This window comes from Sinocyclocheilus rhinocerous, unplaced genomic scaffold, assembly GCF_001515625.1.
Source record: "Sinocyclocheilus rhinocerous isolate Xijiao unplaced genomic scaffold, SAMN03320098_v1.1 scaffold2360, whole genome shotgun sequence".
Classification (NCBI taxonomy): Eukaryota; Metazoa; Chordata; class Actinopteri; order Cypriniformes; family Cyprinidae; genus Sinocyclocheilus; species Sinocyclocheilus rhinocerous.
In genome coordinates this window covers 101,773-113,107 of record NW_015630061.1, presented here as the reverse complement: position 1 = coordinate 113,107, position 11,335 = coordinate 101,773, and the positions used below count along the sequence as shown (strand labels likewise).

General features: G+C 39.8%; 1 protein-coding gene across 6 annotated transcripts in view; it reads right to left on the bottom strand.

The window, feature by feature from the left end:
• Positions 1–5,341: 5,341 nt before the first annotated feature.
• The window catches only part of tab2 (TGF-beta activated kinase 1 (MAP3K7) binding protein 2), a 48,505-nt gene continuing 42,511 nt past the window's right edge, over positions 5,342–11,335 (bottom strand). For 2 of the 6 annotated variants that reach the window (XM_016552159.1, XM_016552160.1), the window contains exons 4-8: positions 10,055–10,215; positions 9,212–9,305; positions 6,771–6,869; positions 6,225–6,311; positions 5,634–6,134 (exon numbers count right to left, since the gene is read on the bottom strand). In XM_016552159.1, the coding sequence (XP_016407645.1) occupies positions 5,998–6,134; positions 6,225–6,311; positions 6,771–6,869; positions 9,212–9,305; positions 10,055–10,215 (578 nt within the window). In that variant the 3' untranslated portion in view covers positions 5,634–5,997. Of the gene's footprint in view, positions 5,455–5,633; positions 6,135–6,224; positions 6,312–6,770; positions 6,870–9,211; positions 9,306–10,054; positions 10,216–11,335 lie in introns of those variants that run through there. The other 4 variants (XM_016552162.1, XM_016552164.1, XM_016552161.1 and 1 more) reach the window with 4 other exon arrangements.

Here is an 11,335-nt window from a genome sequence, read left to right as displayed (position 1 = left end):
TTTGGACAGTCTCTGGCCCCACGCACTTTTACGAAGTGCATAGACGCAACTATGTCGTGTCGCTGTTACTAAGCCAAAAGAGTCATTTGTCACCCAGACAAAAAGCTGTCTTTCTAGGGACAATCTTAGACTCTGCCCAGATGCGGGCATGGATTACGCCAGAATGATCCCTGAGTATTCAGTGACTGGCGGCATCTCTCAAATCAGGGATGTCACGTCCTCTGAAGGTCTATCAGAGGCTACTCGGCCTTATGAAGGCTGCCGCCTCTGTAATAGCTCTAGGCCTGCTTCACGTGCGGCCTCTCCAATTTTGGATCAGAGCCTGTGTTCCATCCCACGCCTGGCACCTGGGATGGCTTTACATCAGGATAGACCAGAGCCGTTACTCCCTGGACAACTTCTCACCTGTTTCAACCAGGTGTGCAGTTGGGACTGACCTCCAGAAGGAAGGTGGTTACAACAGATGCCTCCAACTTGGGTTGGGGCACCCTGTTGGAGGGAAATCCGGTGTTCGGCTCCTGGTCAGCCCCGGAGCAACACCTGTATATCAATTGTCTCGAGATCTGAATTTCTATGCTTGAGAATGACGAGCACAAAGAAAAAAAAAAACTTTACTGAGTCTGAAATTGAGGTCCTGCTGGAGGTAGAGGTTCGTACGGGACGCTTTTTATTTAATAATGTGTAATTATTCTGTGGACAAACAGTGTGTGTGTGGTTATATTTTTTCTATTGACTATTATCAAAATCACTACTTCTAGAACAGAAATAATAATAATATTAATAATAATAATAATAATAATAATAATAATTATTATTATTATTATAAAACAATTAGGTTTCCAAAAGTAGTAATAAACTACGAATTCAAGTCAAGTTTTCAGTCATCTTATAAAAAGTGAGCCATCCTACTTTTAAAATCACTTGCTATGACAACTAATAAAAAGTTAATTATCACAAAATTCTTGCACAACTTAAAAAAAAAAACATTATTGAAAGAAGATTTGGACGTTTCATATCATAATAAAATAAGTTATTACACGATTATGGTCTCCGGTCTGAAAAACCTGCATGTGATTTGGCATTTCTTTATATTTACACAGTTTACTAAAGCTGCTCAAATGTGCCATTAATGTACTGACACAAAAATATAAAGTGTATTCTATTAATTCTCACAGAAGCAAAGCAGTAGATGTTATAAATAAAAACAGTTAACAATGTTATTGAATAGAATATATTAAAACCGTTATTGCACGACATAGGCCTATTCTTATAGGCTACACAGACAAAACAGTCGGAGATACGCTTTCTATGTTACGCATTAGTAGTAAATCAAGACTTTGCAACTTCTCTTGTAAAATAAAATAATAAAAAAAAACAACATGGAAAAAATGTATACAGAAAGCGAGTAAAGAACTCTCAACATTAGGCTACTAAAAAGGTCAGTTTAATCTCACAAAAACTCCCGTTAATAAAAAATCTGACTACACTGCATTAATCTCTTACACTGCATCTTTGTTGTTTATGATGAATTCAGTGTTTTCACGAACACTGCTTTTATTATTATTATTGCAGCTTTGATGTTCAAATAGCTGCAGTCAGGGCCTAAAATTAACACTTGCCAAGCGCCAAATGCGAGTAAAAATCAGCGTTGGCGAGTATATGTAACCGTGTCAGTCGCCAGTTGGCGGGTACAACTTTTACGAATTATAACAATGCAATGAAGTGAAAACAACAGCCAGTTTTAAAAGAGATTCACTGTCTCTGACATAAGCGAAAAAAATAATATTTTCTGACGACAAGATTATCGTGATTAGCTGTTTTGTTATAAGCGACAAGAGCGACTCAAATAATAGAATACAAACGGGCTGATAAGGTCAGAGCAGTGATGGCCAGCTTGCCCCTAGACACGGTTCTAATAACTTTTACCTGAGAAGATATTGCTGCTTCATTTCGGAAGATTAACTTTTCCCTTCTTTATTCTTCATAACCCGAGAATGCGGCGACACATACCTGAGGTTACGCCGCCTAAACGATGCAGTGAAGTATAGTTTGAAAGGCTCCGTTTCAGACAGCTCACCAATAGCGCTTCACCGCACGAAAACACACAATTATGTCAAAATGTGCGGTTTTGGTGAGTTACTTTGTAAACGTAGTTTTAGTTATAAAGTCTTAAATGACCGTAAAGAGTTGTGAGAAAATCGGATGCGTGTCAGATCCGCGTCATATGCATCAGGTTTTAAAGAGACAGCGCTGATTTTAAAGTGAAACCTGCTGAAGTCTGTCACTGATGTAAATCAAAGAACAAAAGAAAAAGAGGAATCCTTAAACTGTTCTAGTCGCTGATTAACTTTTGTAGCGTGAATAAAGATTAATATGTATAGTTTATGCTTATACAATATAGTTTATGTAAAGATTGTTTTAAAATCACTTAAATTAAAAGTTGTTATATATTTCAGAGCCCATTAAATGTTAAAAATAATGGCTTTCAATACTGTAATGTTGAATGGCTATAATTAATAGGTAATACTGAGGGAAAATGCACCAGCAGGACAAATTAAAAACAGTGTAAATATGTTTAGTTGTAGTAGTAATAACTGCCTGTTTTTACAAAAAGAGTTTCATGGCCGGTAAAAAAAATTTTTGGCTGGTAAATTTGATCATGTCACCGGCCGTTTGACAGGTGTAGCAAAAAGTTAGTTTCAGGCCCTGGCTGCAGTACTCCGACTTTGCCACAAGGAGAAGTGCGTACGCCTGCTCAGACCCTGACGTGACGGTAAGTACTTTTCCACGTCTTTATAAATATGAACGTTGCCGTGGGTTTTAGCATGTGCACACTCTAAGATCAAATCTGTGCGTACGGACATTTTATAAATGAGGCCCCAGGTCCGGTCGGACAACATGACAGTGGTGGCTTACATCAATCACCAAGGTGGTCTCAGGTCACGTCCCCTTTACAGGATGGCTCGACACCTTTGTTTTTGAGCACAGAAATGGTGGTTCATGTGCCAGGCAGTCTGATCCTTGGCGCGGATATGCTGTCCAGAGGCAATGTAGCTCCAGGGGAATGGACCCTACATCCTCAAACGGTTCTGAAAACCTGGTCTGTTTTCAGGAAAGCAGAGGTTGACCTCTTCGCCTCAGAAGACAACTCTCACTGCCAAACTTATTTCTCAATAAAGCGAGATGCTCTGGCGCACGATTGGCCCAGTGCTCGCCTATACACCTCCCCCCCGATCGCCCTGATTCCTCAGGTCATCAGACGGGTCAGGGAGGGCAAGTGCTCAGTCCTTCTGGAGGCCCCGCTCTGGAGGAACCAGGCCTGGTTACCAGAGTTAGTGCAGCTCTCAGCAGCAGCTCCATGGCCGATCCCGCTGAGGAAGGACCTTCTCTTGCAGGCGAAATGCAAGATTTGGCATCCCCGGCCAGAGCTGTGGAGCCTTCATGTATGGAGCCTCAACGGGAGCTTAGCCAGCTCCCAGCAAGAGTGAGTAATACCATTTTAGAGGCTAGTTTAGATTTACTGTATTAAAAATACAGGCCCCACAGCAGCAATCAAATCTTTCATTTTTTTCAGTACTTTGCATGTTCGTCTTTATGTTTGCTGAGAGACTCAATGTTCTGTGGCATCGAGCCGTTAAACAAAACATGCACACAAGATACAAAGCATTATTCGCACAGTAACTCTACACACAAACCTTGAATTATTGTAACAACTTTCAAACAATCTGTATTGTATAAAGCGTTATCATTTATTTCTTCCTCAAAACAGTGTTTTGATTTGTGAACATGATTTCGAAATGTTTTCCCCCATGAACACTGTGTAGGTAATCAATACACAAGTGTGCCATTTAAAATTCAGTTTTTCCCAAATGAAACCAGGGCAGATGGTTTTGAATGTGTCTAGAAAAGTTTCTTTTTCAATTGCAAACTGAGTGTAAAGCAGACAATGTGCTTGTAGTTTAGCAGACTTGGTCTGAATATTCTGTATATGAGTGAATGATTTCACTGAGCGAGGCTCAACTACAACTTTTAGTTTGTAAGCAATTAAAAAAAAACAAAAAAGCTTTTCCTTTGGATTCATGTCAGGTTCATGACTGGTGTTCATCTTCATTCACTGTGAACCACACACGTATTAGATCTCAGGTTCACTTTTTAGTGTCAGTGATCACAGTTATATTCACTGCTGATGCCCGAGTTCCTGCTTTAGGGCCTGTGTTTGTTTCATTGTTCGTGAGAGCAAACACGTCTCAACCTAATGCAGTTATTGGGATCATCTGAAACTGAAGTGATAAGGATCCGTGGTGTGGTGTATTTCCATGGGATGTGCCATATTTTCCAGTTTAATTTCAACCTGGAGCCAGAAGATCAACCCTCGTTAAAATCTAAAGATAGAAAAACTCCAGCAAAGGAGACAGCGTTTAGTTCTTGTTTCATTTTTATTATTTTATTTATTTTTTTACAAATAACTTATCTATTACAAAGACAGTTTTCCCAGCTAAGATCAAAAACAATGATTTACTCCCTCTTTTCTTTTAAAACCCACAAACACATGACAGACAGATCTGATTATTTCTTTGGTTTTCTCAAAAGTTAGCACAGAGACTAATGTCTTTGGAGCCAAAAATAGCCTCATCTCGGAAACAGAGAGCAGAGCGAATAAACGTTCTCCACAGCCAAGTTATTTTTAGCCTGGATACCAGAAACCAGCATTTGGAAATTGTATTTATTGGTTTTATAAATAATCTCATTCAGCTTTTCAATGCACAATTTATGCATTAGCACTCTCATAAGGATGGATGACAAAACATTTGTTTTAGTTCAATCAACTAATAAAGTCACAAAACGGCAACTTTATTACAGTTTAATAATAATAAAGATTAAATTCTGTAACATCTGTAAGTTAAGGCACTGTGCATATTGCCACATACCATGATCCGTAACAGAGACCCACATAAAGACCGAAGGCACATGGTGAAATATGTCGCTGCACTCAGAGACACGACTCCTGCGCTTTGGCAATTTACAAATCCTGAAGCATAGAAGGCAGCGGCGAGCACTCGGTGTGTTAAAGCCCTTTGTGAACACTCGCCCGCTGTTCGGAGGACACACGCACACAAGTCTTTCCTCTCAGACCCACATTACTGCCAATAACGGGAGAGAGCTCCATCAATGCATAGCAGAGAAACACCCCTTTCATGGCACAAAGGTATCAGTTCCTCTCATAGTAAACCTAGATTCCAGTTGTCACACAGGAAAGTGTTTATCTTGGGCTTTATGGACTTCCTGTGAACTGCTCCGAGGTCAAGTACCTTATTATTAATAAAATCTAGATCTTTTTCAGTTCAGTTTTGCTGCGTCTGCAGCTCGTACGCTGAATAGAGTGCTTGACAGAGCATTGTTTGATGCACGCTGTTTCAGCATCCCTTTAGCATCTCACAAAAGCTCCATACTCATCTGAGAGAAACAAACGAAACAACAACACAGAGAAATAAATGACATCTATAAAGCTATACTTACAGGAAATACATGTGAATTCTTGAGAAAGAAAAGCTCGTTCTAAAACTATGTACAGTAAAATCTGTGGCGGAGACTCCTCTGTAAACTGTACATCTAAAACATGCAGGGTTTTTTTGTTTTCTTTTCTTTTTTTGCATTTCACTGATCAAACAAAAGAACTGTGAGTCGAGCAGATTCCGCCCATGATCCTTTGGGAACAGCACTGATAAAGCAGTCACGATCAGTTCCCATGAAAAAGGCACACTGGCATCCAAAGCCACATCTGTAAACCGCGTGTGGATGAAATAAACGTGTCAATATCACCGGCAACACGAGCCTCTTCACGGATCAAGCGGGGAAATTTCCCTTGATCTCCCACATGACACACACACGCACACTGTACAGAGAGAAAGAGCTGTAAACATCATCCAGTCTTCAGTGGACATCACAAGACGAACACACACACACACACACACAGTGGGCCGAGAGGGCAGGCGTGGCTCAGAAATGCCGGGGGAATTCACACTCTTCACAGCGGTTGAGGGCAGGGTGGTTGAGGAAGGTGCAGGCAGTGCAGCTCCACTGAACACCGTCGTCCTCCTCGGGCTCCGACACGAGCCTGGCGCTCCGGCTGCCCTCTGAAACACACACACACACACGAGAGAGAGAGAGAGGCGGTCAGAGCGCAGCCGGGGGACACAGAGAGAGGGAGGAGTGCAGAGACCCACCGGCGGGAGGCACAGGAGGGAGAGACGGGTCTCTCTTCAGCTTGGAGCTGACGCTGATCCTGCGCCCTCTCCTGTCCAGATCCACTCCTGACCAGCGCAAGAACAACAAGAACAAGAAGAAGGACAGAGCAAGAAACTCACCATCACAACCTAATGCAGAGGTACTAGTCAAATAACTAGGACCCTATGAATTCAGTCTTTTTTTTTTTTTTCAAATTCTATTTTTTGCATTTTCATTTTTTTGGACTCCTTTTTAATGATTAAATTAAATTATATTAATCAAAAAGTATGTCTAAGCAATTAAAATCATGAAACATACAAGTTCATATCAATATATTAAAAGTTTTACAAAAACTACGTTTACAAGACAAATTTCTTGACATTCAGCGTTAAACTCTTAATTCTGCTTTTTTCCACATCGCAGAAATCATAGGGCCCTAAATAACGCTGTTTCATGATAAAAGCAGAAGTTTTTAGGGACAGAAAATGAAATGGAAAAGAGGAAGCAAAAATGTGCCAAGATCGCATCGAAAGATTAAAACTGACCTGGCTTCGTAGGACCTTTGGGAGGTTTAGGAGGTACAGGACCCAAGAATCCAAGGTTGTCATAAAAATTGTGAATTGCAATGGGATTGAAGTCTGGTCCTAAAAGTCAGAAGAACCAGCGGTCAAAACATTTGCAGGGAGCACAAGATGAGCTGTTAGCATTTTAACAGCAAGCAAGTCACAAATGTGTGGGAAAGAAAGGGCACTTCATAATTAATAACTGATAAATACTGGTGAGTGGAGTGCATGCCAGCGTTTCCTCACACAGCAGAGATCTGATTCACACACACACACTCACACTAACACACACACACACACACACACTCTCACACTCACACACTCACTCACTCTCACACTAACACACTCTCTCACACACTCTCACACTCACTCACTCTCACACACTCACTCACACACTCTCACACTCACTCACTCTCACACTCACTCACTCACACACTCACTCACTCACACTCACAACACACACACACACACTCTCACTCTCACACACACACACACTCTCACTCTCACATACACACTCTCTCACACACACACACACTCACTCTCTCACACACACACACACTCTCACTCTCACATACACACACACTCTCACTCTCACATACACACACACTCTCACTCTCACATACACACACACTCTCACTCTCACATACACACACACTCTCACTCTCACATACACACACACTCTCACTCTCACATACACACACACTCTCACTCTCACATACACACACACTCTCACTCTCACATACACACACACTCTCACTCTCACATACACACACACTCTCACTCTCACATACACACACACTCTCACTCTCACATACACACACACTCTCACTCTCACATACACACACACTCTCACTCTCACATACACACACACTCTCACTCTCACATACACACACACTCTCACTCTCACATACACACACACTCTCACTCTCACATACACACACACTCTCACTCTCACATACACACACACTCTCACTCTCACATACACACACACTCTCACTCTCACATACACACACACTCTCACTCTCACATACACACTCACTCTCACACACACACACACACTCACTCTCACACACACATACACTCTCACACAGACACTCACTCTCACTCTCACACACATACACTCTCACACAGACACACACACTCACTCTCACACAAACTCATATGAACGGCTTCATTTTAATGAGTCAGTCACAAAGATTCACTCAGGAGTCAGAAGTTTGAATCAGACTCTTTGTTCAGATTTGTGAGGCTGACAAACAACAGCATCACTGAATATGAAGTCACTTCCGGTTAGGTCCAATTAATTTATTTGGTCCAGTTTATGAGACTTGCATTACTCTGATTACAGAATGGCTCTATGAGTAGTGTAACTATTTCAATTACTTTATTAATGTAACTGAATACATTTGATTACTTGTCTACATTTCTAATGTTTTCAACTGTTAATCATTTTCAAGCATGTAAAGCAGGCAGGGTTAACATTACAGTAGAACTCAACACTGATTACTGTCAGACTTTCACAATCCTTCATCACCTGAATTAAGAATTCATTTAAAGCACAGCCCCCAAAATATCAGACTTTAGCGCCTCTTTTTACTTTGAGATCATTCTGAGGTTAAATACAGATTTAAAATCATAAATTATAGTTTAATAGTTATGATAGTCAAATCATTGCATAGGAAACACTGGCATCTAACAATGACTTGTTAGATGCCAAAATAAAGCATTCGCATAAACCTAAATAGGAGATAAAACGGTTATTGAATAAGTATGTGTCCTATTCTGTATCTCAAACTCCTGAAACATTGGTGTCTCATATTTTAGAGCAGTTAATGCAATTTATGAAAGTCGTCAATTAAATCTGTTTGTGTGTGATAACATTCAGATGTAATCCCCTTTGTAATCATCAATATTTTCATAAGTATCTGTAAAATTACAAATTTTTTCTCGATAACTGTAACATTACAGTTACATTTATTTTGTAATTAAATTACATAATTCCATTACATGTAACTACTTACTCCCCACACTGATAATATTTGACATGAAAAAAAAATCAAATAAATTATGTTACATATAGTAAAAAACCCGAAAAAAACTAAACAAAACATGAATTTATATAACTGAAACCATTAGTCTATATAGTAAAACATGGCTTCCTCACAGTGCTGTTAAAGACTCGCGAGGCGACTGCACTCAAACTAAACTACTCTGACCTTCCTGTCATTCTGTCATTTATCCACTAAGCATCATTTGCCGTCTGTTTTAACTTTGGAACACTTTTGGCAGCCCATCTGTTTGACCTGTAATGCCACACCCACTTTCCTTTCACATTTGTCCTGAACAGCTGCCGCAAAAGAAAGCGAAACACAAGCTGCTGTGAAAACCCAGAGAAAGCGAGTGTAAGCTCTCTATAGACTCACCTCGTGTCTGAAGGAGGTCAATCTCTTTCGTTAAACAATCAATATCGATCTGTAGAAGTCTATTCTTACACCTCAATTGCTGCATCTCCTCAATCTGAAAATAAATTTAGATGAACATGTCAAGTGTGCAAAAGTGAATTGCGTTGTTCTATATTTAAAGCTTTGTTACTTTGCATCACGTCCATCATAAAAATCAGATATACAGACCAGATATACTCCCTAAATGCATCTGACTCAAGTGTGCTCAAGATTACTGACATCTAGAAAAAAGCATGTTCCGAGGCAACTTACATAGATTATTTAAGCATATCGAGAAGAGAAAAAAAAATCACAAATTGCACCAATTTCATAAAGAATCATACTCAAACTGTTGTCAGAGCATATCTGACCCTGCAGCACGACAGCAGTGTTAAGTCGCTGGGGTATATTTGTAGCAATAGTCAACAATACAATGTATGGGTCAAAATTATACATTTTTCTTTTATGCCAAAAATCATTAGGATATTAAGTAAAGATCATGTTCCATGAAGATATTTTGTAAATTTCCTACCGTAAATATATCAAAACTTAATGTTTGATTAGTAATATGCATTGCTAAGAACTTCATTTGAACAACTTTAAAGATGATTTTCTCAATATTTAGATTTTTTTGCACCCTCAGATTCCAGATTTTCAAATATTGTCCTAAAAAACCATACATCAATGGAAAGCTCATTTATTCAGCTTTCATATGATGTATACATCTCAATTTAAAAAAACTGACCCTTATGACTGGTTTTGTGCTCCAGGGTCACAAATATGCCCTAATCTAGAGGAGATGTTTTCCTAAAAGCATTAACGTACAGATGGTATCTGACAGGCTGAGTTGGAGCGCTGCATTCGTCTCCGTGTGAGGTCATTCTCCATCTCGTTGACTTCTTCTTTCAGCTTCTCCAGCTTTCTCTTCTTCTGCTCCAGTTCATGCCACAGTCGCTCCATGCGTGCTCTCTGATGCACCAGCAAAGCTGCAAGTTCACACGCACCATCGTCAGAAACTAATCACACAAAAACAATACTGCAGAACATCTGATCAACTAGCATTTAGCATCACGTGAGCATTTAGTCGTCTGAGACTCAATATATACTGCATTCCAAACGGCATAAATGATGCACTCATATTTGGTAAGCAAATGATGCAATGCAAATGTATTTAGGTGCTAAATAATTACACAGGAAATATTAAACATGTTTGTATTTCAGCAGCACTACTGACATTAGCGAGTATGTAATCATAACAGAAAATAAATTTGTTTTAGTTTTTTACTAGCATGCAACTATTATTACATGGGGTAATTACAAGTGGTGTCAAAATTAGCGCGTTAACGCAGGCGATTAATTTTTTCAGTTTAACGCGTTAAAAATATGTATCGCAAATAACGCAGGGGCGGGGCTAGGATTGGCCACCCCAATCACAACTGCTGCTTCTGTCACTTTTTCTCTTGACAAGAAGTGCATTTATTCAGTCGCATTATTAATCGATTGACAGCACTAGTTATTACATTAACTATTTTTACAGGAGGTAAAATACGCTGTAAAATTCACATGCAGTCCAGAAATCGAGAAACTACTGAGATGGTCTAGAAGATGGTCTGGTAATTATTGCATTACCCCACCTCCCTATAACACTAATCTCATCAGAATTGGACTGTACACACGTTCACAAACATGTCCAAATACATATAAAACACACACACGCACCATTAACAGCTTTAACAGTGTGTAATGATCTAGTGATGCCAGAACATATACAAGCATTGAGGGGTCTTTAAAGTAGTAAACACAGAGTTTCTCTGCTCACGCATAAACTTGGTTATTCAAGAGACCAATATGAAAACTGGAAGCTTAAAAAAAATAATCTCTAATCTTTTTGTATTCTATCTATTTGTTTTCTTTTTATTTATTATACAATTAACAAAAGCAAAAAAGGCCCCTAAGGGTGCTTTCACACCTGGCCCGTTGTTTGGGAACCTGGCGCGTTCCCCCCCTTAGCTGGGTTCGTTTGGGCATATGTGAACACGGCAATCGTGCTCGGATCTGCGCCAAAACAATCGGTCTGAGATCGCCTGAACGAGGTGGTCTCGGCTC